This window comes from Phocoena sinus, chromosome 6 (assembly GCF_008692025.1).
Source record: "Phocoena sinus isolate mPhoSin1 chromosome 6, mPhoSin1.pri, whole genome shotgun sequence".
Lineage (NCBI taxonomy): Eukaryota > Metazoa > Chordata > Mammalia > Artiodactyla > Phocoenidae > Phocoena > Phocoena sinus.
In genome coordinates, this window is record NC_045768.1 from 50,254,043 (window position 1) to 50,281,727 (window position 27,685).

Sequence of the window (27,685 nt, forward strand, 5' to 3'; positions counted from 1 at the left end):
AATAGAAAGCTCCACTGTAGCAAAACTGCATTATTTTGACAGTATTTTTCCCTAAAGTAGTGGTTTCTTGTGACTTTGTTTACCGTAACTCAGTGTATGGACATGCATGGAAATCTCATTTCCTTTGGATCAGTGCTCTATGAGATGGCACCATTTGCTGGTCAAATACAATTTTAACCCAGAATAAACTAAAATCTCTTTCTGATGCACATATCGATAGATTTTCATCAAAGTGAAAAGGGAAAGTGCCATTTTCACTGAGGACAGTGTTTTGATCAGTTCTGCACATGGTTATCATGAATTCTTGGCTTGTTCAGGTGTTTTGGATGGTGGTTGTTGCATTGCTAACGCTAAGCACGCACAGCTGACACAGTGCAGGGCAACAGTACCCCGGGAAGTATCTGGCATGTTTGGTATCCCTCCCAGTGAATGCATTCTTTGTGCTCAGCAGACTTAGATTTGTACATGAGTGTGGTTTTTATCTGTTGTCTTTTCCAGAGAATCCTTATAAAGGAAACTTGGATAGACTGTTGTCGTCCATGTGTTGCATTGAATTGAATATTTGTTTTGTATTTTGCGTGACCCGCTGGAGGCCACCGAACCTGGGGGCCCTCAGCACCAGCATTTGCCTCTTCTGTTCAGTGCGTTAACCATCCATCTGGTCTGAATGGAGACTCGTACTTGGAACACTTTCTTATACCTAGTTCACAGTCACTGTTCTCAGGGGTTAAATGAGAGGAGGCCACAGTTTTTCAAAGAAGACAGGGTCTAATTTGTATGAAGTGGGACTCTTATCAAGGAAGGAAGCAATAAGGATTGATCATCTCTGCTAAACCACAATTGTTTTCTAGTGAGTATTAGTCAGTGGTGGATCCATCAAAGAATGGCAGAAAGATGATACTTCTGCTTTAAGATGAACTTGGTAGCTCCAAAATGGCCTCCTTTACTACTGGGACTGTCATAGTGCCTGAAGGAAATTGCTTTCATTGTGGTGGGAGTTGAATAGAATATAATGCATCAAAACATGAGAGAGTCCATCAGATGTTCCTGGTCCTCCTGGAGCTTTCTGCTATTACATTAAAGAGTTCACTTCCCACTTTTGTCCATTTGTAAGATGAGCTCTCCAAAAGAACACTATGAGAAAAGTTTACACATTTTAAAAATATATTTATTTATTTAGGCCGTGCCGGGTCTTAGTTGCAGCACACGGGATCTTTAGTTGCAGCATGCAAGATCTTTTTAGTTGTGGCATGTGGGCTCCTTAGTTGTGGCATGCATGTGGGATCTAGTTCCCTGATCAGGGATCGAAACTGGGCCCTCTGCCTTGGGAGCTCGGAGTCTTACCTACTGGACCACCAAGGAAGTCCCTAAAAGTTTACACATGTTGAACCTATTTACCATAAATGTCTTGAAATCATAGGGATCCTGCTTGTTTTTGCTGTTCTCTACATCCTTTGTGTTTATTTCCATACACTGTACACAGATTATGCTATAAAGCTATTTTGTGATAAGAATTGAGAGGTTGAAACCAAAGCTGTGTCTCTAGCTGCAAGTCCCTCTGAAAATAGGGAAAGAGACCTAGCCATATTTTAAAGAAATAAGCGTGTTATCCAATATCAGCTATAATGCTAATTCATAGAATCAAAGAATTGTAGATCCAAGGTGTATGAGGGAAGTGAGTATTAGAAATTAGCTAGTCTGTGTTTCTTTAAGTGCATTTGTCAGGACACTGGCCTGTAGGAAAAAAGTGTTTCCCAGTCAAACAAGTTTGTGAACCGAGCATCCTGTATCTTCCTCCCCTTGAATATTCACAATGAAAAGTCAACTCGAAGTCAGCATTTCCCAGACTTATTTGACCACGGAGTCTTTTCTTGTCTAGGTAATAGGTGTTAACATCCTGCTATAGGAAATGAGTCCAGTCTCATGGTGGAGGTCCAGAAAATTGAGCCACTTAACCAGAGGCAACAGAGCCAGCAGTGCCAGGACGAGAACCCCATTGATGGTTGATAGCCTCCCCCAGAATGGCTGCGAATTTGTATTGACAGCAACGGATCCAAAACATTCCAAGATTATTTTTTTCCCTTGAAACTTATTTTAAAAATCGTTTCTAGTATAACTTAGATTTATCCCTTAGCAGATGGAAAATGTGTCAATTGTCTCATTCAATTTGGTAGTACTCTCTATTCATATGCATCAGAAACAGAATAGTAAGCATGGTGGGGAACTAACGGCTCAAGAGGCTCTCAGTCTGAGGGGTGGGGAAGGGAGAAAGCCAGTAAGCAATTACACAAGGAGATATGTAATTACAAATTACGACACGTGCTACGAAGAAGATGAACTATGTGCTCTCAGGCTGAGCTTAAATTTGCAATCACTTTTGAAGTGACCGAGATTCAGATGGGATCAATAACAGCTGTTTTTATGGTATCTTGGTACTCAGCTCCCGCCTACAGTCTGAACCACGTAATAGCCCCTCCCCCCTTCTTGTTTTTCCAGCCGGGTGGAGCAGAATGAGAGCGCAGTGAGCCGGCCCAGCCCCTCTCCCAGCCGTCGCCGACGCCCACCATGAACCACTTGGAGGCGGCCGCGGAGGTGGAGGTGACGGACGAGGCGGCAGGCGGGGAGGTGAACGAGTCGGTGGAGGCCGACCTGGAGCACCCGGAGGTGGAGGAGGAGCAGCAGCACCATGCGGGCCGCCCCCTGCGCGGGCGCGCCGTCGAGGACCTCCGCGCCCAGCCCGGGCCGCAGCAGCAGCAGCAGCAGGAGGAGGAGGAGCGCGGGGAGTGCCTGGCGCGCTCCGCCAGCACGGAGAGCGGCTTCCACAACCACACGGACACGGCCGAGGGCGACGTGATTGCCGCAGCGCGCGAGGGCTACGACGCCGAGCGCGCGCAGGACCCCGAGGACGAGAGCGCGTACGCAGTGCAGTACCGGCCCGAGGCCGAGGAGTACACGGAGCAGGCGGAGGCCGAGCACGCCGAGGCCACGCACCGCCGCGCGCTGCCCAACCACTTGCACTTCCACTCGCTGGAGCACGAGGAGGCCATGAACGCTGCCTACTCGGGCTACGTCTACACGCACCGGCTCTTCCACCGCGGCGAGGACGAGCCCTATGCCGAGCCCTACGCAGACTACGGGGGCCTCCAGGAGCACGTGTACGAGGAAATCGGGGACGCACCCGAGCTGGACGCGCGCGACGGCCTGCGGCTGTACGAGCAGGAGCGAGACGAGGCGGCCGCCTACCGCCAGGAGGCCCTGGGCGCGCGGCTGCACCACTACGACGAGCGCTCCGACGGCGAGTCCGACAGCCCCGAGAAGGAGGCCGAGTTCGCGCCCTACCCGCGCATGGACAGCTACGAGCAGGAAGAGGACATCGACCAGATCGTGGCCGAGGTCAAGCAGAGCATGAGCTCGCAGAGCCTCGACAAGGCGGCCGAGGACATGCCTGAGGCCGAGCAGGACCTGGAGCGCGCCCCCACCCCGGGCGGGGGCCGCCCGGACAGCCCCGGGCTACAGGCGCCGGCGGGGCAGCAGAGGGCGGCTGGCAGCGAGGCGGTGCAGCGGTACAGCAAGGAGAAGAGGGATGCCATCTCGCTGGCCATCAAGGACATCAAGGAGGCCATCGAGGAGGTGAAAACCAGGACCATACGCTCGCCTTATACCCCCGACGAGCCCAAAGAGCCCATCTGGGTCATGCGCCAGGACATTAGTCCCACCAGGGATTGTGACGACCAGAGGCCGGTGGATGGAGATGTAAGTGTGTGCGGGTTCAGGCCCGCTCAGCTCCACGCGCGGCCAGGAGGGGAGACGGGCGCTCGGTGGCATCGTTTGTCATTGGGAAATGACTTGATGAGAGAAACGATCTGTGGGGATGCTCAGAAACAGCTTGTGCTTAAGCGCGCCTGAGTGAGACACAGGTGGGAGGGAGTTAAGTGTTGAGAAGTTGCCGTAAATCAGTGGTTCTCAAACTGTTCCTGGAGCACTTGTTCAGAAATTGATTTCCAGGAGCACCGCTTTCCATCCCCTAGTTTCCCACTTAGAAGGTATGGGGCGGGGCCTGAGAGTTTGTATTTCTAACGTCAAATGAAAAAACAGGTCTGGATTGAGTAAGGAGAGACTTTATTGGAAAGCATTATTGCAAAGGGGAAAGGTCCTATTGTAACAGGGGAAGGGGGACTGTTGCAGTAGCAGAACCTCTGTAAGATCTGCAAGCGTCTCTAGAGTTAGGCACAAAGGGGGTTCTTTTGGAGGGAGGAGTAAACAAGGCTTGGAAGAACAAGGTGTGAGGAAGTGGGATGAAGCACGGCTTGAACGCATTGCCCATGAAAGAGTGTTTTAACCTGACATCAGCCTATTCCCAGGAGGAGCTGTTGAGTAGGGGTGGTAAGCTGGCCAAAGTTCAGGGACCTGGAAGAAGGCGAGGAGCTTCATCAAAGGCTGGTTAATAAGCATTTTGTCTTGATTAATCACCAGTTCAGCTAACCATTTGTCAGGCAAAGAATGTAAATTTGGAGGGTCTGTGTCTGGCCTTGTCATAGGTAAACAAGGGAGCACCTGTGAGCTACTCAAGTCTAATGGGAAGGTAGGTTCTTTGCCTAAGCCATTTCCAGAACACAAAACGAGGGGAGGGGAGCCCTTAACCTTTGCTGTTTTCCAGGATCTCAGGGCTCAGGTGAAACTCAACGTTGTCACTAATAAGTTCCCAGGTGATGTTAATGCTGCTGGTCCCAGGACCATAATTTGAGAACTACTGCCTTAAAGCAACCCTTAAAAGTTTGGGATGGATAGTGTGGCCTCTTCGGAGGAAATCAAGGAAATCCTTCTGCCTTTCGGGGGTGTCTGCAGTTTTTTCACTGTGACTTTCAGGAAGGGCTTAGTTTTCATCTCTGGTGGTACCAGAGTGTCCTCACCTCACAAAAGACATGTTTTTGAACTGAAATACACTTTCTTGTGAAGAGCTACAGAAAGCTATTGCTGCCCTGTCTGCATTTTATTTTCTGTGTTTGAAAAACCTAAGAAATTTGATAACTCGGCAAGCTTGAGTGTCACCACAGTCTATTCAAAATAAATCAAGAAGGCTAACCTTTACCCCCACTACCTGGCTCTAAAGATTCTCTTTCTCCTCTGACTCTCACTTTTCCATTCTCTTGAATAATTTTTAAGCACTTTCATTTTTTTTAAGCACTTTCATTTAAAATGCGAGCTTGGAGTAAAAGAAGGGTCAAGTGGTTAAATTCGGTTTCATTTAATTCTGCATTTTATGATTGCAACAGCCTATTTCTCGGTATATCGTTTGGAGTGAGAAACAATTATTGGAAGCTGTTTATTCATTTTACTTAAATAGGTAAAGGGCTATGCGGGTCAGAAAGGTACCAGTCGCCTGCTCTTTTAGTAACAGTCAGCACTGGCTGTTAGCTGATTAAATCGCTGGCACCTTTAAGGCAAGGTTGGAAATGGGTTGGGAAGGGATCTGCATCCTCCCAGCCAGGGGGCGACATTGGGTCAGTTAGTTTAGCATGCTTGGTGTTTCCCTCTGCTTCCCAGGCTTCACAGTCAAACAGTTAAAAATAGGTGCACTCACGTGCAGAATTGTCGGTGACCTCCCGCTGTCTCCAGGTTCCCTCTGGCTTGGAGGGATGGAGTGCAGCAAGTATTTTGCAAATGTAGTGGAAATGGAGCAGGTTTTTAAAAGTAGGGAGCTGTCAAGAGGCCGGGTTCTACACCCTTTTTAGAAACTTGGAAAGCCATCCGAGAAAAAGATGCAGGAGCATTCGGTCCAGATGCTGGCCTCTTCCTTCAGCTCTCTCACCTGCACCAGCTCCATGAAACTACTAGCTTAACCACCTGGTCCCTGCAGCCTCACGATGAGCCCATCACCCAGCCTCCACTAGGGCTGGGGGCTTACTTTTATCCATTTGAACTAGGAAAACAGCTTAACCCTCTTGCAAGATGTTTCATTCAGGAGGTAGAATTGATTCCAGAATATTGGGTGATGCTTTAGAAACCCATCCAGTCAGAAATTCAAGTTGACAGTAAGAAATTGGTTAGAAGGGCTTTCTGGGTTATGAATAGTTAATACAAAGCAAACCCCAAGACCTGTGCTTTAAAATATTCCACCAGTTGTCTTTAAGCCATTTGAATTTGTGGGTTGCATTTCATCGGTCATGCCACATTTATAGGAAAGACCTTCATTTGCTACCTCTTTGATGGTATCATGGGGGAAATACATACATTCTGTGGATTTCTTCCTCAGCATCAAGAAATATTTACTGAATGCTCATTCCGTGTATACTGTTGTAGAAAATGGAAAAGCCCTATTAAAAGCCACGTGGCCTGAGGTCTTTCTGGAAGGTACTTGTTAAAAATACAAATTACTACCTTTCTTTTCCAAACCAGACTAAGATGGGGTCCAGTGATCTGGGGGTTTGTTCATTAGGTTTGTTTTCGTTTTGTAAATTCTCCCTGTGATTCTTGAGTATGTAAAAAATTAAGAACCACTGATTTAAAGGACAAGTATCATCTGGGTAGTTTCCCCATGTTAGCTCTGTGGATTAGAGACCTAGCTAACTCGAGACCTAGACGTAAACCACAGGTGTGATTTCATGGAAGGGGCTCTCCCACTGTGGTTTTGGTCAACTGGCCTGGAAAAGGGGCCCTGGAATTCTTGTTACAGAAGCAGCGCATTCTCAAAATAGCAACATCAGAAACTACAGTGATGCAAATAGATGGTAATAAAAACCATCTGTACTACTACGTGCCAGAGGTATCTGCTGATAGCTAAATCTGCTCTAAACACTACTTTTTTTTTAAAAAAAAAAAAGCATCTTTATTGGGGTATAATTGCTTTACAATGGTGTGTTAGTTTCTGCTTTATAACAAAGTGAATCAGTTATACATATACATATGTTCCCATATCTCTTCCCTCTTGTGTCTCCCTCCCTCCCACCCTCCCTATCCCACCCCTCTAGGCGGTCACAAAGCACCGAGCCGATATCCCTGTGCCATGCGGCTGCTTCCCGCTAGCTATCTACCTTACGTTTGTTAGTTCTAAACACTACTTTTAATTCACTCGGATCTTTAGCATTTTTCTCATATTTGGAGGAAACTGGCATCTGTTTGCAAGTGAATCCTACAGAATGCGAAAATAGGATTGCTCGTTAGCAAGGACTTACTGAACGTAGACTAGATGCTCAGCAGTGAGTGAATATAATTGTTTTCTGAAAAAAAGTATTTATAAATGCTTTGCTTCTAGTAAAGGCTCTTTTCTAGATACATGTTTGAAAACTACCACCCAGCCCCCTTCTTGAAAAGTATTGTTAATGAATGACCAGTTCTGAGAAGTTCCGCAGCCTACCCGTCTCTCTTTAGGCAACAAACTCACTCTGAGTAGAGAACAGAGTGGGGGTGGAATCAGGGATGGATGGGAGCAAGCACACAGCGTAATGGGAGGGTTTTGGCTACTTGGAGTGGTGTGTTGCACAGTTTGAATTGGTCTTTATCACTGCTCCCTCTTAAAGCTACGCTAAACATACATACACTAATATGTATAAAATGGATAACTAACAAGAACCTGCTGTTTAAAAATAAATAAAATTCGGGAAAAAAAGCTACACTAAAATGACAGTAAAATAATAAAAATACGTAAAGCCACAATCACCAGGAGACAGAGGAAACAGCAGCAGATGAGAACAACAAAATTTTGGAACACCATAGTGGTGACTGGCTGTGGTAGACATTAGTGCCCCTCCCCCACATTGCCAGTTGTCCTCTGCTTTCAAGCCCAAGGATGACTGCACTGCACCTCCTCATACCCTAGGAGCAAGACAAGGCCAGGGAAACGGGAGCAGTGAAATGTGATGTTGCTTCTAGGCAGGAGCAGCTCAGAGCACCTTCTTCCCCTGAAGCCTCAGGTTAAGATGGCGGTGTCACAGGATGGCAGAGCCTCTGTCCGTGTGGGTCCCAAGTGACCATGATGAGCCGGGCTCTCTCCTGCCCCTGTGGACATGTAGTGTGAGAGAGGAAGCAACCTTTGTTGTTTTAAGCCTTGGGGATTTGGGGTGGTTTGTTGCCACAGCACAGCCTGATCGATTCTCACTCATACACTGATGAGGTTTCTGTGTTCCCTACTCTGTGAGGATTTGTGCCGGGGACCCCCAAGAAAGGCTAAGGAATTTGAGACACCACATATCGCCGATGGCAGGAGTATGGCTGAAAAACAAGAGGATTGTTTGAAGGTGTGTCACAGGAGAAATTAGACTCCAAATCCCTTCTCCAGCCCATGCCACCAAGTTTCCACTTCTCCTCCACCCCCCACAGAAGGTGGGAGGTTTACTGTAAAGAGAGGGTGAACCAGAGAAGTGCTGGAACTAGCCACAGCTGAAAAAGGGGTTAAGGGGTACCTTATGGAACACAGGACCCACTAAGCAGTGAGACTCTGAGAAAGCCTTGGAATTCTTAGCCTCTAAGCCTTAGGCTTAGAACCTACCCCCTCGCAGCCCCCAGCCCCAGCTGGAGATTAGAACATTCCTCTCTGAGGAAACAGAAAGACGCAAGAGTAGGTACCTACAGTTACTCATGTTTGGGGCTTTTCCAGCATAAAATCTGGTTCCCTACCTGATCACCACGCAATGAAGGTTACTGCTGCTCATGGACCTTCCAACAGGCTTTTTGGGACCCACTGTTAAATATGAGTGGATATCCAAGGATCTCCGGACATTTGACGAACATCTCTTATCATGAAAGACAAAGACACAGAAAAAGCAAATGGAAAAGGAACTTGGAGAAATAAAGGCAGTACTCAGAGCAGGAAAAAACTATAAAACACTCATCAGTATTCTCAGAAGGGTAGGGGAAGACAGGGGAGCCACTAAATTAGGATCCCATTCTAAAAAAGAACATTCCAAAAAAATTTTTTTTACATCTTTATTGGAGTAGAATTGCTTTACAATGGTGTGTTAGTTTCTGCTTTATAACAAAGTGAATCAGTAATACATATACATATGTTCCCATATCTCTTCCCTTTTGTGTCTCCCACCCTCCCTATCCCACCCCTCTAGGTGGTCACAAAGCACCGAGCTGATCTCCCTGTGCTACGCGGCTTCTTCCCACTAGCTATCTATTTTACGTTTGGTAGTGTATATATGTCCATGCCACTCTCGCGCTTTGTCACAGCTTACCCTTCCCCCTCCCCATATCCTCAAGTCCATTCTCTAGTAGGTCTGTGTCTTTATTCCTGTCTTACCCCTAGGTTCTTCATGACATTTTTTTCCCTTAAAATCCATATATATGTGTTAACATATGGTATTTGTCTTTCTCTTTCTGACTTACTTCGCTCTGTATGACAGACTCTAGGTCCTTCCACCTCGTTACAAATAACTCAATTTCATTTCTTTTTATGGCTGAGTAATATTCCATTGTGTATATGTGCCACATCTTCTTTTTTTTTTTTTTTTAACATCTTTATTGGGGTATAATTGCTTTACAATCGTGTGTTAGTTTCTGCTTTATAACAAAGTGAATCAGTTATACGTATACATATGTTCCCATATGTCTTCCCTCTTGCGTCTCCCTCCCTCCCACTCTCCCTATCCCACCCCTCCAGGCTGTCACAAAGCACCGAGCTAATATCCCTGTGCCTTGCGGCTGCTTCCCCCCAGCTATCTACCTTACTACGTTTGTTAGTGTGTATATGTCCATGACTCTCTCTCGCCCTGTCAAAGCTCACCCTTCCCCCTCCCCATATCCTCAAGTCCGTTCTCCAGTAGGTCTGCGTCTTTATTCCTGTCTTACCCCTAGGTTCTTCATGACATTTTTTTCCCTTAAAATCCATATATATGTGTTAGCATATGGTATTTGTCTTTCTCTTTCTGACTTACTTCGCTCTGTATGACAGACTCTAGGTCCTTCCACCTCGTTACAAGTAACTCAATTTCATTTCTTTTTATGGCTGAGTAATATTCCATTGTGTATATGTGCCGCATCTTCTTTATCCATTCATCTGATGATGGACACTTAGGTTGTTTCCATATCCGGGCTATTGTAAATAGAGCTGCAATGAACATTTTGGTACATGACTCTTTTTGAATTATGGTTTTCTCAGGGTATATGCCCAGTAGTGGGATTGCTGGGTCATATGGTAGTTCTATTTGTAGTTTTTTAAGGAACCTCCATACTGTTCTCCACAGTGGCTGAACCAATTCACATTCCCACCAGCAGTGCAAGAGTGTTCCCTTTTCTCCACACCCTCCCCAGCATTTATTGTTTCTAGATTTTTTGATGATGGCCATTCTGACTGGTGTGAGATGATATCTCATTGTAGTTTTGATTTGCATTTCTCTAATGATTAATGATGTTGAGCATTCTTTCGTGTGTTTGTTGGCAGTCTGTATATCTCCTTTGGAGAAATGTCTATTTAGGTCTTCTGCCCATTTTTGGATTGGGTTGGTTTTTTTTGTTACTGAGCTGCATGAGCTGCCTATAAATTTTTGGAGATTAATCCTTTGTCAGTTGCTTCATTTGCAAATATTTTCTCCCATTATGAGGGCTGTCTTTTAGTCTTGTTTATGGTTTCCTTTGCTGTGCAAAAGCTTTGAAGTTTCATTAGGTCCCATTTGTTTATTTTTGTTTTTATTTCCATTTCTCTAGGAGGTGGGTGAAAAAGGAACTTGCTGTGATTTATGTCATAGAGTGTTCTGCCTATGTTTTCTTCTAAGAGTTTGATAGTTTCTGGCCTTACATTTAGGTCTTTAATCCATTTTGAGCTTATTTTTGTGTATGGTGTTAGGGAGTGATCTAATCTCATACTTTTACATGTATCTGTCCAGTTTTCCCAGCACCACTTATTGAAGAGGCTGTCCTTTCTCCACTGTACATTCCTGCCTCCTTTATCAAAGATAAGGTAACCATATGTGTGTGGGTTTATCTCTGGGCTTTCTATCCTGTTCCATTGATCTATCTTTCTGTTTTTGTGCCAGTACCATACTGTCTTGATTACTGTAGCTTTGTAGTATAGTCTGAAGTCAGGGAGCCTGATTCCTCCAGCTCCGTTTTTCATTCTCAAGATCGCTTTGGCTGTTCGGGGTCTTTTGTGTTTCCATACAAATTGTGAAATTTTTTGTTCTAGTTCTGTGAAAAATGCCAGTGGTAGTTTGATAGGGATTGCATTGAATCTGTAGATTGCTTTGGGTAGTAGAGTCATTTTCACAATGTTGATTCTTCCAATCCAAGAACATGGTATCTCTCCATCTATTTGTATCATCTTTAATTTCTTTCATCAGTGTCTTATAATTTTCGGCATACAGGTCTTCTATCTCCTTAGGTAGGTTTATTCCTAGATATTTTATTCTTTTTGTTGCAATGGTATATGAGAGTGTTTTCTTGATTTCACTTTCAGATTTTTCATCATTAGTGTATAGGAATGCCAGAGATTTCTGTGCATTAATTTTGTATCCTGCTACTTTACCAAATTCATTGATTAGCTCTAGTAGTTTTCTGGTAGCATCTTTAGGATTCTCTATGTATAGTATCATGTCATCTGCAAACAGTAACAGCTTGACTTCTTCTTTTCTGATTTGGATTCCTTTTATTTCCTTTTCTTCTCTGATTGCTGTGGCTAAAACTTCCAAAGCTATGTTGAATAAGAGTGGTGAGAGTGGGCAGCCTTGTCTTGTTCCTGATCTTAGTGGAAATAGTTTCAGTTTTTCACCATTGACGACGATGTTGGCTGTGGGTTTGTCATATATGGCCTTTATTATGTTGAGGAAAGTTCCCTCTATGCCTACTTTCTGCAGAGTTTTTATCATAAATGGGTGTTGAATTTTGTCGAAAGCTTTCTCTGCATCTATTGAGATCATTGTATGCTTTTTTCCTTCAATTTTTTAATATGGTGCATCACGTTGATTGATTTGCGTATATTGAAGAATCCTTGTATTCCTGGGATAATCCCCACTTGATCATGCTGTATGATCCTTTTAATGTGCTGTTGGATTCTGTTTGCTGGTATTTTGTTGAGGATTTTTGCATCTATTTTAATCAGTGTTATAGGCCTGTAGTTTTCTTTCTTTGTGACATCTTTGTCTGGTTTTGGTATCAGAGTGATGGTGGCCTTGTAGAATGAGTTTGGGAGTGTTCCTCCCTCTGTGGTATTTTGTAAGAGTTTGAGAAGGATAGGTGTTAGTTCTTCTCTAAATGTTTGATAGAATTCACCTGTGAAGCCATCTGGTCCTGGGCTTTTGTTTGTTGGAAGATTTTTAATCACAGTTTCAGTTGCAGTGCTTGTGATTGGTCTGTTCGTATTTTCTATTTCTTCCTGATTCAGTCTTGGCAGGTTGTGCATTTCTAAGGATTTGTCCATTTCTTCCAGGTTGTCCAGTTTATTGGCATATAGTTGCTTGTAGTAATCTCTCATGATCTTTTGTATTTCTGCAGTGTCTGTTGTTACTTCTCCTTTTTCATTTCTAATTGTATTGATTTGAGTCTTCTCCCTTTTTTTCTTGATGAGTCTGGCTAATGGTTTATCAATTTTGTTTATCTTCTCAAAGAACCAGTTTTTAGTTTTATTGACCTTTGCTATAGTTTTCTTCATTTCTTTTTCATTTATTTCTGATCTGATTTTTATGATTTCTTTCCTTCTGCTAACTTTGGGGTTTTTTTGTTCTTCTTTCTCTAATTGCTTTAGGTGCAAGGTTAGGTTGTTTATTCGAGATGTCCCCTGTTTCTTAAGGTAGGATTGTATTGCTATAAACTTCCCTGTTAGAACTGCTTTGGCTGCATCCCATAGGTTTTGGGTTGTCGTGTCTCCATTGTCATTTGTTTCTAGGTATTTTTTGATTTCCTCTTTGATTTCTTCAGAGATCACTTTGTTATTAAGTAGTGTATTGTTTAGCCTCCATGTGTTTGTATTTTTACAGATCTTTTCCTGTAATTGATATCTAGTCTCATAGCGTTGTGGTCGGAAAAGATACTTGATACGATTTCAGTTTTCTTAAATTTACCAAGGCTTGATTTGTGACCCAAGATATGATCTATCCTGAAGAATGTTCCATGAGCACTTGAGAAAAATGTGTATTGTGTTGTTTTTGGATGGAATGTCCTATAAATATCAATTAAGTCCATCCTGTTTAATGTACCATTTAAAGCTTGTGTTTCCTTATTTATTTTCATTTTGGATGATCTGTCCATTGGTACAAGTGGGGTGTTAAACTCCCCTACTATGAATGTGTTACTGTCAATTTCCCCTTTTATGGCTGCTAGTATTTGCCTTATGTATTGAGGTGCTCCTATGTTGGGTGCATAAATATTTACAATTGTTATATCTTCTTCTTGGATCGATTCCTTGATCATTATGTAGTGTCCTTCTTTGTGTCTTCTAATAGTCTTTGTCTTAACGTCTATTTTGTCTGATATGAGAATTGCCACTCCAGCTTTCTTTTGGTCTCCATTTGCATGGAATATCTTTTTCCATCCCCTTACTTTCAGTCTGTATGTGTCTCTAGGTCTGAAGTGGGTCTCTTGTAGACAGCATATATATGGGTCTTGTTTTTGTATCCATTCAGCCAATCTGTGTCTTTTGGTCAGAGCATTCAGTTCATTTACATTTAAGGTAATTATTGATATGTATGTTCCTATTCTCACTTTCTTAACTGTTTTGGGTTTGTTATTGTAGGTCTTTTCCTTCTCTTGTGTTTCTTGCCTAGAGAAGTTCCTTTAGCATTTGTTATAAAGCTGGTTTGGTGGTGCTGAACTCTCTCAGCTTTTGCTTGTCTGTAAAGTTTTTAATTTCTCCATCAAATCTGAATAAGATCCTTGCTGGGTGGAGTAATCTTGGTTGCAGGTTTTTCTCCTTCATCACTTTAAATATGTCCTGCCAGTCCCTTCTGGCTTGCAGAGTTTCTGCTGAAAGATCAGCTGTTAACCTTATGGGGATTTCCTTGTGTGTTATTTGTTGTTTTTCCCTTGCTGCTTTTAATATGTTTTCTTTGTATTTAATTTTTGACAGTTTGATTAATATGTGTCTTGGCGTATTTCACCTTGGATTTATCCTGTATGGGACTCTCTGTGCTTCCTGGACTTGATTAACTATTTCCTTTCCCATATTAAGGAAGTTTTCAACTATAATCTCTTCAAATATTTTCTCAGTCCCTTTCTTTTTCTCTTGTTCTTCTGGAACCCCTATAATTTGAATGTTCGTGCATTTAATGTCCCAGAGGTTCTGAGACTGTCCTCGCTTCTTTTCATTCTTTTTTCTTTATTCTGCTCTGCAGTAGTTATTTCCACTATTTTATCTTCCAGGTCACTTATCCATTCTTCTGCCTCAGTTATTCTGCTGTTGATCCCATCTAGAGTATTTTTAATTTCATTTATTGTGTTGTTCATCGTTGCTTGTTTCATCTTTAGTTCTTCTAGGTCCTTGTTAAATGTTTCTTGCAGTTTCTCTATTCTATTTCCAAGATTTTGCATCATCTTTGCTATCATTATTCTGAATTCTTTTTCAGGTAGACTGCCTATTTCCTCTTCATTTGTTAGGTCTGGTGGGTTTTTATCTTGCTCCTTCATCTGCTGTGTGTTTTTCTGTCTTCTCATTTTGCTTATCTTACTGTGTTTGGGGTCTCCTTTTTGCAGACTGCAGGTTCGTAGTTCCCTTTGTTTTTGGTGTCTGTCCCTAGTGGCTACAGTTGGTTCAGTGGGTTGTGTAGGCTTCCTGGTGTAGGGGATTGCCAGCAGTGGAGGGTCTCCTGCAGAGGTGGGCGGTGGCTGTGGTTCACCATGGGGACAAGGACACCAGCAGCAGAAGTTCTGGGAAGCACTCCCTGGCGTGAGCCCTCCTAGAGTCCCCAAAAATTTTTAATCAAAAAATGCCAGCAGGAATTTTTAAAATCCTTTAGTAGGAAGCTTAGAAGACAAAGTAGAGGAGATCTTCAAGACAGTAGAATAATTAAGGTAATGGATGGAAAGAAGTAGGAACATAGATAATATTGAGATATTGTGAAAGACTGTTTCCTAGAAGCAAAGGACGTGAGAGTTTCCTGATTAAAAGATTCCATTGGCCGGGCTTCCCTGGTGGTGCAGTGGTTGAGAGTCCACCTGCCGATGCAGGGGACACGGGTTCGTGCCCCGGTCTTGGAAGATCCCACATGCCGCGGAGCGGCTAGGCCTGTGGCCCATGGCCACTGAGCCTGCGCATCCAGAGCCTGTGCTCCACAACGGGAGAGGCCACAACAGTGAGAGGCCTGCATACAGCAAAAAAAAGAAAAGAAAATGAGATTCCATTGGGTGCCTAGAACAGTGAAATAAAAAAAAGATCCACATAAATTTCAGAACAGAAGGTAGAAAGAGAGCATCCTCCATGCTTTCAGAGAGGTAAAAAGAGGTTACAAATGATCAGGAATCAAAATGGTGATGGACTCCTCAAAAGCAACACTGGGTACTGGGAGGCCTACACCCAGTCTAATTTCCAATTAAGTGTGAAGGTGGAATAAAGATATTTTCAGTTACGCAGAATCCCAGAAAATTTACCTCCCAAGCACCTTTTCTCAGGAAGCTACTAAAGGATTGCTTCCCCAAAATGGGCGTGTAAATCAAACTCAAGAAAGAAGATGGGATCTGGGAAACGGAATCTAACAGGAGAAACAGGCAAAGCAATGCCCAGGGTGATGGGGGAGGAGATGACAACCGTGTAGCAGGACAAGGCATCACAGTCTAGGGTGGACCATAACTTGGAGAGCTCCAGGTAGGAGGTTTCCAGAAATGGTGGAAATGAGAGATTTCCTAATATGTTTTTTTAAAATATTTTAAATCTGTATTTAATTAGAACTTTTTTTATCTTTGAAGGATATACTACTTTTTAATTTTTTTAGTTTATATTGGAGTATAGTTGATTAACAATGTTGTGTTAGTTTTACGTGTACAGCTAAGTGATTCAGTTATACATATACATGTATATATTCTTTTTCAAATTCTTTTCCCATTTAGGTTTTTACAGAACATTGAGCAGAGTTCCCTGTGCTGGAGAGTAGATCCTTGTTCGTTATCTGTTTTGAATATGGCAGTGGGTACATGTCAATCCCAAACTCCTAATCTATCCCTCCCCTGCACCCTTCCCCCCGGTAACCATAAATTCATTCTCTAAGTCTGTGAGTTTTTCTGTTTTGCAAATAATTTCATTTGTGTCATTTTTTTGCATTCCACATATAAGTGATATCATCTGATATTTGTCTTTCTCTGTTTGACTTACTTCACTTACCATCCCTGTCACTGCAAATGGCATTATTTCATTCTTTTTAATGGTTGAGTAGTATTCCATTGTATATATGTGCTACATCTTTATCCATTCATCTGTTGGTGGACATTTAGGTTGCTCCCATGGCTTGGCCGTTGTAAATAGAGCTGCAGTGAACATTGGGGTGCATATATCCTTTCCAACCATGTTTTTCATCATATATATGCCTGGGAGTGGGACTGCTGGTTCATATGGTAGCTCTCTTTTTTTAGTTTTTTAAGGAACCTCCATATTGTTCTCCATAGAGGCTGTACCAATTTACATTCTCACCAACAGTGTAGGAGGGTTCCCTTTTCTCCACACCCTCTCCAGCATTTATTGTTTGTAGACTTTTTGATGATGGCCATTCTAACCGGTGTGAGGTGATACCTCATTGTAGTTTTGATCTGCATTTCTCTAATAAAGCAATGTTGAGCATCTTTTCATGTGCCTCTTGACCATCTGTATGTCTTCTTTGGAGAAATATGTATTTAGATCTTCTGCCCATTTTTTTGATTGGGTTGTTTGTTTTTTTTTGATATTGAGCCGCATGAGCTGTTTGTAAATTTTGGAGATTAACCCCTTGTTGGTCACATCATTTGCAAATATTTTCTCCCATTCTGTGGGTTGTCTTTTTGTTTTGTTTATGGTTTCCTTTGCTGTTCAGAAGCTTTTAAGTTTCATTAGGTCCCATTTGTTTATTTTTGTTTTTATTTTCATAACTCTAGGAGGTGGGTCAAAAAAGATAGTGCTGCAATTTATGTCAGAGTGCTCTGCCTGTGTTTCTGTTTAAGAGTTTTTATAGTATCTGGCCTTACTTTTAGGTCTTTAATCCATTTCGAGTTTATTTTTGTGTATGGTGTTAGACAGTGTTCTAGTTTCATTCTTTTACATGTAACTGTCCAGTTTTCCCATCACCACTTATTGAAGAGACTGTCTTTTCTCCATTGTATATTCTTGCCTCCTTTGTCATAGAGTAATTGACTATAAGTGTGTGGGTTTATTCCTGGGCTTTCTGTCCTTTTCCATTAATCTATATTTATCTTTGTGCCGGTACCATACTGTTTTTTTTTTTTTTGTTTGTTTGTTTTTTTTATAAATTCATTTATTTATTTTTGGCTGTGTTGGGTCTTCGTTTCTGTGTGAGGGCTTTCTCTAGTCGCGGCAAGCGGGGGCCTCTCTTCATCGCGGTGCGCGGGCCTTTCACTGTCGTGGCCTCTCTTGTTGCGGGGCACAGGCTCCAGACGCGCAGGCTCAGTGGTTGTGGCTCACGGGCCTAGTTGCTCCGCGGCATGTGGGATCTTCCCACACCAGGGCTCGAACCCGTGTCCCCTGCATTGGCAGGCGGATTCTCAACCACTGCGCCACCAGGGAAGCCCACCATACTGTTTTAATGACTGTAGCTTTGTAGTGTAGTCTGAAGTCATGGTGCCTGATTCCTCCAGCTCCATTTTTCTCTGAAGATTGCTTTGGCTATTTGGGGTCTTTTGTGCTTCCATACAAATTCTAAGATTTTTTGTTTTTGTTTCATTTTTCCAATGAAAAATGCCATTGGTAATTTGATAGGGATTTCATTGACTCTGTAGTCTGCCTTGGGTAGTATAGTCATTTTGACAATATTGATTCTTCCAGTCCAAGAACATGGTATATCTTTCCATCTGTTTGTGTCATTTTAGATTCTTTCATCAGCATCTTATGTGAATAGTTTTAGGAGTACAGGTCTTTTGCCTCCTCAGGTACGTTTATTCCTAGGTATTTTTTTCTTTTTGACACGATGGTAAATGGGATTGTTTCTTTACTTTCTCTTTCTCATCTTTTGTTGTTAGTGTATATAAATGCAACAGATTTCTGTGTATTAATTTTGCATCCTGCAACTTTACCAGATTCATTGATGAGCTCTAGTAGTTTTCTGGTAGAATCTTTAGGATTTTCTGTGAGTAGTATTATATCATCTGCAAACAGTGACAGTTTTACTTCTTTTCCGATTTGGATTCCTCTTATTTCTTTTTCTTCTCTGATTGCTATGGCTGGGACTTCCAAAATTATGTTGAATAAAAGTGGCAAGAGTGGACAACCTTGTCTTGTTCCTGATCTTAGAGGAAATGCTTTCAGCTTTTTACCATTGAGTATGATGTTTGCTGTAGGTTTCTCATATATTGCCTTTATTACGTTAAGTTCCCTCTGTGCCCACTTTCTGGAGAGTTTTTATCATACATGGGTGTCAGATTTTGTCAGAATTTTTTTATGCATCTATTGAGATGATCATATGGTTTTTATTCTTCAATTTATTGAGGTGGTGTACACACTGAATGATTTGCAGATATTGAAGAATCCTTGCATCCCTGGGATAAATCCCACTTGATCATGGTGTATGATCCTTTTAATGTATTGCTGGATTTGGTTTGTTAGTATTTTGTTGAGGATTTTTGCATCAGTGTTCATCATGATATTGGCCTGTACTTTTCTTTTTTGTGTGTGGTATCTTTGGTTTCAGTATCAGGGTGATGGTGGCCTCATAGAATGAGTTTGGCAGTGTTCCTTCCTTTGCAATATTTTGGAAAAGTTTCAGGATAGATGTTAACTCTTCTCTAAATGTTTGATAGAATTTGTGCACGCAGCCATGGTCCTGGAGTTTTGTGTGTTTGAAGTTTTTTTTTTAATCAGTGTTAATTTCAGTCTATTCATATTTTCTGTTTTTTCCTGGTTCAGTCTTGGAAGGTTGTATCTTTCTAATAATTTTTCCATTTCTTCCAGGTTGTCCATTTTATTGGCATATAGTTGCTTGTAGTAGTCTCTTATGATCCTTTGAATTTCTTTCGTGTCTGTTGTAACTCCTTTTTCATTTATAGTTTTATTGATTTGAGCCCTCTCCCTTTTTTTCTTGATGAGTCTGGCTAAAGGTTTATCAACTCTGTTTATCTTTTCAAAGAACCAACTTCTAGTGTCATTGATCTTTGCTATTGTTTTCTTCCTCTCTATTTCATTCATTTCTGCTCTGGTCTTTATGATGTCTTTCCTTCTACTAACTTTTGGTTTTGTTTCTTCTTCTTTAGTTGCTTTAGGTGTAAGGATAGGTTGGTTTTGATTTTTCTTTTTTCCTGAGGTAAGATTGTATTGCTGTAAACTTCTCTTAGAACTGCTTTTGCTGTACCCTGTAGGTTTTGGACTGTCATGCTTTCAGTTTCATTTGTCTCTAGGTATATTTTAATTTCCTCTTTGATTTCTCAGTGATCCATTGGTTGTTTAGTGGCATATTGTTTAGCCTCCATGTGTTTGTGTTTTTTAGTTTTTTTTTTTCTTGTAGTTGATTTCTAATCTCATAGCATTATGGTCAGAAAAGATGCTTGATATGATTTCAATTTTAAGTTTACTGAGGCCTTGATTTGAGCCCAAGGTGTGATCTATCCTGGAGAATGTTCCATGTGCCCTTGAAAAGAATGTGTATTCTGCTGCTTTTGGATAGAATGCTGTATAAATATCAATTAAGTCCATGTGGTCTAATGTGTCATTTAAGGCCTGTGTTTCTTTATTGATTTTCTGTCTGAATGATCTGTCCATGGATGAAAGTGAGGTGTTAAAGTCCCACACTATTATTGTGTTACTGTCAATTTCTCCTTTTATGTCTGCTAGTATTTGCCTGATATACTGAGGTGCTCCTGTGTTGGGCGCAGATACATTTACAATCGTTATATTTTCTTCTTGGATTGATCCCTTGATCATTATGTAGTGTTCTACTTTGTCTCTTGTGACAGCCTTTATTAAAGTCTATTTTGTCTGATATGAGTATTGCTACTCCAGCTTCCTTTTGATTTCCATTTGCATGGAATACCTTTTTCCATCCCCTCGCTTTCAGCCTGCATGCGTCCCTAGATCTGAAGTGGGTCTCTTGTAGACAGCATATACACAGGTCTTGTTTTTGTATCCATTCAGCCAGTCTGTATCTTCTGGTTGGAGCATTTAATCCATCTACATTTAAGGTAATTTTATTGATATGAATGTTCTTACTGCCATTTTGTTAATTGTTTTGGATTTGTTTTTCAAAGTCTTTTTTTCTTCCCTACCTCTTCTGTTCTCTTGTGATTTGGTGGCTAACTTTAGTGTTGTATTTGGACTGCTTTTTCTTCTTGTGTGTATCATAGATATTCCGTGAGGTTTTGATAAAGCAGTCTGTATATAAACAAGATTGTTTTAAGTTGCTGGTCTGTTAATTTCAAATGCATTTCCAGTATCCTGCGTTTGTGCCCTCCTTTTCTCACAATTCCTAGTTTTGATATATTTGTGTGCGAATGATTTCCTGCCTTTATATTTGCCTTTAGTGGTGAGGTTTTCCATCCGTAATTTTCTTGTTTCTAGTTGTGGCCTTTTCTTTTCCACCTAGAGAAGTTCCTTTAGAAATTGTTGCAAAGCTGATCTGGTGGTGCTGAATTCACTTAGCTTTTGCTTGTCTGTAAAGTTTTTGATTTCTTCATCAAATCTGAATGAGAACCTTGCTGGGTAAAGTATTCTTGGTTCTGGGTTCTTCCCTTTCATCACTTTAAATATATCACGCCACTCCCTTCTGGCCTGCAGAGTTTCTTCTGAGTAATCAGCTGATAACTTTATGTGAATTCCCTTGTATGTTATTCGTTGCTTTTCCCTTGTTGCTTTTAATATTTTTTGTTTTTGATTTTTGTCAGTTTGATTACTGTTTGTCTCGGCGTGTTCCTCCTTGGATTTATCCTGCCTGGGACTTTCTGCACTTTCTGGACTTGGGTGACTGTTTCCTTTCCCATGTTAGGGAAGTTTTCAGTTATTATCTCTTCAAATATTTTTTCAGGTCTTTCTCTCTCTCTTTTCCTTCTGGGACCCCTATAATATGAATATTGGTGCAGTTAATGTTGTCCCCAGATGTCTCTTAGACTGTCCTCATTTCTTTTCATTTTTTTTCTTTATTCTGTTTTGTGGCAGTCATTTTCACCATTCTGTTTTCCAGCTCCCTTATCCATTCTTCTGCCTCAATTATTCTGCTATTGATTTCTAGTGTATTTTTCATTTCAGTTATTATATTGCTCATCACTGTTTGTTCTTTAGTTTTCATAGGTCTTTGTTAAACATTTAGATCTGTGCCTCTGTTCTTTTTCTGAGATCTTCAATCATCTTTACTATCGTTACTCTGAATTCTTTCAGATAGATTGCCTATCTCCACTTCATTTAGTTGTTCTTCCTGGGGTTTTATCTTGTTCCTTCATCTGGGACATACTCCTCTGCTGTCTCATTTTGTCTTTCTGTGATTGTGGTTTCTGTTCTGCAGGCTGCAGGGTTGTATTTCGTCCTGCTTCTGTTGTCTGCCCCGTGTTCTAAGAGGCTGTGCAGGCTTCCTGGTGGGAGGAACTGGTTCCTGCCCACTGGTGGTTGGAGCTGGGTCCTGTCCCTTTGGTGGGCAGGGCTCTGTCAAGCAGTGTGTTTAGCAGGAAGCTGTGTGCTTAGGAAGACTTTAAGCAGCCTGTCTGCTGATGGGTGGGGCTGTGTTCCTACCCTGTTGGTTGTTTGGCCTGAGGTGTCCCAGCACTGGAGCCTACAGGCTGCTGGGTGGGGCCAGGTCTTGGTGAGAAAGTGGCGGCCTCCTGGTGGGCTCACGCCAATGAGTACTCGCTAGAACTGTCACCGCCAGTGTCTGTCCCCATGGTGAGCCATAGCTGCACCCCACCTCTGCAGGAAACCCTCCAGTGCTAGCAGGTGGGTCTGGCCCAGTCTCTTATGAGGTCACTGCTTTTTCCCCTGGGTCCTGGTATGCACGAGACCTTGTGTGCACCCTCCAAGAGTGGAGTTTCTGTTTCCCCCAGTCCTGGGGAATTCCTGTGATCAAATCCCGCTGGCCTTCAAAGCCAGATTCTCTGGGGGCTCCTCCTCCCACTGCCAGACCCCCAGGCTGGAGAGCCTGACGTGGGGCTCAGAACTTTCACTCTTGTTGGAGAACTTCTGTGGTATAATTATTTCCCAGTTTGTGGGTCACCAACCTGGTGGGTATGGGATTTGATTTTATTGTGATTGCGCCCCTCCTAATGTCTTCTTGTGGCTTCTTTGTGTTTGTATGTAGGGTATCTTTTTAAGTAGGTTCTGTGGGGGGGGTTTGTTGTTGATGTTTGTTCAGCAGTTAGTTGTGATTTTGGCGTTTTGTAAGAAGAGGTGCGCTCAAGTCCTTTTACTCCATCTTGTCTCCATCTGAGATTTTCTAATATGTTTGTACTGAGAGGAATCTTAGATTGTCTTAGAGAGTTTGGCATAAATTATTGATCAGTATACAGAAAACTAAACAAATGGAAAAACAATGCAGCTATTTACCTCACTAAAAACAATTGTTATGCAGGCACGAAGTGCGATAATGTAATGCACGCGCCTCAGGGAGTACCACGTGCGTAGTCCTCAGCATGCAAACACTGAATATTGATTAACCAAAAATGGGAATATTGAGAGGATAAGGGAAGGTATAGTATAAAATAGGTAAATCCTAGTCTTTTATAGTAGAAGCCAGGAAATAATGTCTGCAATTGAAAAATCAAGGAGAGGCAGTGTAAACACCCTATTTATGATGTGGAAGTAAATACCAGAAGAAATGCTAAAAGGGGGTGGGGAGGAGTAGGGAAAAGGACTTCAGTTTTTGCCATAAGCCATATAGTACCGTTTGACTTTTAAAACTCGATTTCTGTATCTCTTTGCCTTATTAAAAAAACAAGGGTTGGGGGCTTCCCTGGTGGCGCAGTGGTTGAGAGTCCGCCTGCCAAATGGGGAGACACGGGTTCGTGCCCCAGTCCGGGAAGATCCCACATGCCGCGGAGTGGCTGGGCCCGTGAGCCATGGCTGCTGAGCCTGTGCGTCCGGAGCCTGTGCTCCGCAACGGGAGAGGCCACAGCAGTGAGAGGCCCGCGTACCGCAAAAAAAAAGAAAATAAGAGTTGGAATCATTATTCAGAGATCACTAACTGTACAAAGGGATTGTCTCAATGTTATCATCCATTTTCTTGGAAAAACAGAGAAAGGCAAACACTTCTGTATATTTATGTGCACAATTTATAGAAAGTGACTGCTTTATTAACTGTTATATGGTGAGCTGAGTGTTCTGAGTTTTTCATTTTAATTTCATGCTGTGTTTGTGTATGTACTAAGCACACACACTTACATTTGGCTTATGTTACACACATAAGAGTAAAGAGGTAAAAAGTAGGTCAAGGATAGGGCTGTACTGCTTAAGGTGAAGAACCCTAATTGGTAAGTGGATTTGCATCTTGACAGTGAATAACCTGAAGAGTTCAGGAACTGTGGGTTGGATAATGGGCTTAGAGTTTAGAAACTGCTGAACATACATGGGAAGGATGGCAGCTAGAATACGAATAGCTGCAGTGAGAATGATGTTTGCTGAGGTCAAAGTGGATGCATTGATTTCTCCTCAGGTTTATATACTCACTTAGGTTAATGGTCTGTACTTTAAACATGAAATGTTTTCAAGGTGCCATAAGCCATGGTAGGGTACATATAACGGCCCATTCTGCAACTTAGGGTCAGCGGTAAATGGCCATATCCTTGGCAATGGGGAGTAATGCTCTAAATAACAGAACCGTGTTGTCAATTTAAAAAAATTCACTTTTCTGTGAACTGTGAGGACCTGATGTGACCAGGGTAATGTTTTTAAACATGTAATAATCTTACTGTTACAACTTGGAAATGAAAAGGCCTGACCTGGGAGTCCCTATCAGAGAGCAAATATGTAATTTATTTCAATCATGAAAAAGCCAAAGGAGGTAGGAGTATGTGTGCTATTGCTCTCTCCTCCTGGATTTGAAGTATTCCTGATTATTTTAGCTCACCTTTTGAGTATTACCTGTCAGTTCAGCTCCAGACCAGCCCTGTTTACCGGGCAAGGCAGGTATCTCCCCACTGTCATCAGAGCATCACCATATTGGAATCACTGGCACAAACCAGTCTGATGATCTGCACAGCAGAACGCGAGGTCTCCAATTCTCTGTGCTGCGTGGAATGAAGATACGTGATGGGAAGATTGATTTTTTTTAACCCCCAGGCTCCAGTTTTTTCTCTTGACCTGACCCCACTCCCCAGAGGAATCTTTCTCAACTTTTTAATGGATTGTCTCACTAGTCAGTGTGTATGTGAAGCTGTGCCAAGAAATTTGGGGAGAACCACAGGGAAGGAACTGCATGATTTTGCCAGAGAGCATTTTGTTATCACTTTCCAGGTAGAAACGCAGCACGCAGGGCCATGGTTTGGGTGTCTCACATGCCCGCTTAGTAAGTTGGAGCTCAGGAAAGTTCCCAGGAGTCTTTAGAAACCATTGTGTTAATTCTCCCAACTGTACACTCTCGGTATTTTCTGTCAGTGGACTGGGGCTGTACAGGGGAGGAAGGGAAGGTGCAGGGAGGGGAGCAGATAGATCATAGCTAATTGAATTCCATATGTAACCCAGTTAAATCCTGGGCCCATGGAATTATGAATTGCGATTTATCTGTAAATGTGATCATCTTCAAAATGGGAAATACTCCCATTACAGGTGTATCTGACAACATGTTCTTAATACAAAGATGTAGCTTGTCAGTCCACTTTCTTTGAAACACAGGTTTTCACGGGAGAGCAGGCATGGCGAGGATGTTGGGGTTTTTTGACAAAGGCCACCTCACTCTCCTCAAGAGTCCCACTGGCAATCTCTCTCTCCTGCTGTTTTGCACAGGAAGACAACGGGCACTCAGCTGCCCACTTGGTGTGCCTGGCTGACCTCTTTAGTTGGTCACATCCTGCCCGTGGGACACCAGAAACGGACGAAGTCTGGGAATGGATTGAAGGAGGTTTGGAGCCAGGCTGGGCATTTTGGCCTCAAGTTTCCACAGACAGAATAGCTGAAAATAGCTGGGTTATGTGACCCAGCAGCCTTGACCTACCAATCATGGTCTGTGACACATTTCACAGCTTTAGAGCGCAAATTATCCCAGATGTCTCCACCCCTTTGTCTTGGGCAAAGACAGATTCCTCCAGGCAGTAATTTCCTCATGGGACTAGGCAGACCCCACTGGACCGAGACCAGATGGCGCTTTTGGCATGTAAGGACCCCCCCGCCCCCACCCTGCATTGGCTTACTCATTGGCCTTGTACTTACGAATTCTACATCTGCTTCTGTTTATGCGGACTTGCCTCCATACCCCACTCCTTACCACACTGGCTCTCACTTCTGACCAGATCCCATTCGTATTCAGTGCAGTCAGGGCCCCAGTCTTTGAACAGATAGATTCCAGATTCCAAACTTCCTGATTGAAATCTCTGGAGGTCGGGTCTTATCATGAGTATTCCTGAGGCCCAGTCAGAATTGGTAACCACCAACTTAAACTGCAAACTACAGTTTAAAACTTGATTCTTTACTGTCCGTCTTTCTCCTTGTCTCACGTGCATTCGCCTATTGCCTCTGTAAGTCACTGTCAGGTCTATTGAAGGCATAGTGTCTTTTCCTCCTCTTGTAACTCAGAGGAAGTCACAACGCTGGTGCTCAGTAAGCATTCATTATATGTACATCTTAGCTCTATCGTCGACCTGCTGCAGCTACGTTGAGTTGCTCACCTCCTTTCTTCCTCAGATTCAGTTTCCTCATCTGTAAAACAAGTTATCAGATTTATTTCCCAGAATGGCTGAGCGAAAATGGTTTTGCAGAGATCGAGTCCTCCATGGAAATGTGAAATCAGAATTACAAGTTTGGTGTATTAGTTGCCTTAGTCGGCCAACACTCACTTAACATTTAGGGTTGGTCAGTGGCAAACTGAATTAGAGGAGTTGGCTGTTAGCACCCCTTCCTCACTTTCTCCAGCCTGGTGTTGCCCTTCTGCTTCCCCCAGCACTCACATCCCTCCCGTGCCCTCACGGTACTGCCCATCTGGTCAGGCACTCTGAATAACCTAGGGTCTCCAGTTCCACTTTGAGCAACACTTTAGTATCAGCTTTTATTTTGCAGGGCTGGTCTGATTAAGTCAAACTCAACTGCTAACTAGTGATGATGGCAGTATGCACCACCCCCTTAACATAACATTTACCTTTTATTGGCATCCCCAGTTCCAGAGACCAATTGGTGAAAGTATTTTGAGGGAGGAAACCATTCCGGCACTAACACTTCTTAGACAGAAACCAGCCACTTTCCTGCTGAGAGTGAGATATTGCTAAAATCCTGGGAAGTGTGAGGGCTTGATGTTAACACCTGCCCTGATCATGTGCACTTTTGTGCCCACCTTCTTTTTTTTAGTTTGTTTTTTTTTTGGAGGAAGATGATGTAATGAGGGTGGAGAAGCATCCTGGCTTCATCTGAGCCTTGGTTTCCTTGACATCACCTCCCCCCATCCTCTCTCCCTTTCCCTCTATCCTGAATCCAACATCAGCCTACATGGATTGTTGTTGTTGTTGCTAGGAAACTCTTGACCAAGGTCAAGTATACATGCTAATTCATTAAGGCTTGTTGGCAGCATCTTATCCTGTTACGGTTGTGTTGTCAAGCTTACAGGGGTGAGTGAAAAGAACCGTTTTTGACCAAAAAAAAAAAAAATGTTTTTGCTGCTGAAGGATTCTGTTTTCATGAAGGATTCTTGTTAAGGTATCCTTCTCTGAGAGGTCCTTTTGCCAATCCACATTCCTTAGGGAGCTCTGGCCAGCAATAGTTTTTCCAGGATCTGAATAGCAAAGGATGGAGTTGAAATGAGATCTGCAGTCAAGCAGACAGACTTTAGAATGAATATGTATTCTGTTGGGGCCTGATTTCCCTGAGTAGATCAGTTCCTAGCTGGAATGTGATTCTTGGCAGGTGGGGGGCAGGGAGGAGAGTTTTCCTAGGATAGTCAGCTCCATTCTGTGTCCTTTTGTGGCTTGAAAAGGACTAGACCCCAAGCATCCTTAACTCAGAGTGTTCTCCCGGCCTGCTGTGGAAGAGTATACCAGTATCCCCGTATTGGCTCTAAAACCAACTTTGTTCTGTTATATGGTTCATACTGTTTAGAAAAGGGGGGCTGGCAGACCCTCTAGGTTAACATCCCAGAAACTTACCCAGAAGCATAACTTTAGAACCAAAGGATCTGCTGTCAGGACATCAGAAATGGGCCCCAGGATATTTTGCTAAATAGAACTCAGAAGCCAATAGGAAAGCTCGTCTTAGACAAATGAATGATATCAGAGGAATAAATGTGCTCTCAAGCATCTGCCATGCAAATTGTCATAAAGTGATTGGATTGAGCTGTGACAGTTGTTCCCTTGCTAACACTTTTGGGTTTAATAGAGTACAGGCTACATATAGGACACTGTCTATGAGTAAGAAATAGGGCTTGGCCACATAGCCACACTATTCTTAGTTTCGTCAGTGAACCAAAGAGAGTTGTGACTACTTTATCTCATCACAAATTGAAAGTCTCTCAACTTACCA

The 27,685-nt window shown here is 42.6% G+C and overlaps 1 protein-coding gene across 4 annotated transcripts in view; it reads left to right on the forward strand.

Annotated features, from left to right (window-relative positions):
* Window positions 1-27,685, forward strand: part of APBA1 (amyloid beta precursor protein binding family A member 1) — a 249,652-nt gene that overhangs the window by 164,984 nt on the left and 56,983 nt on the right. For all 4 annotated transcript variants that reach the window (XR_004350517.1, XM_032636259.1, XM_032636258.1 and 1 more), the window contains exon 2: window positions 2,497-3,753. Coding sequence is in view for 3 of the 4 variants with exons in the window: in XM_032636259.1 (XP_032492150.1) it covers window positions 2,566-3,753 (1,188 nt within the window). In the remaining variant the exon portion in view is untranslated. The remainder of the gene's footprint in view (window positions 1-2,496; window positions 3,754-27,685) is intronic.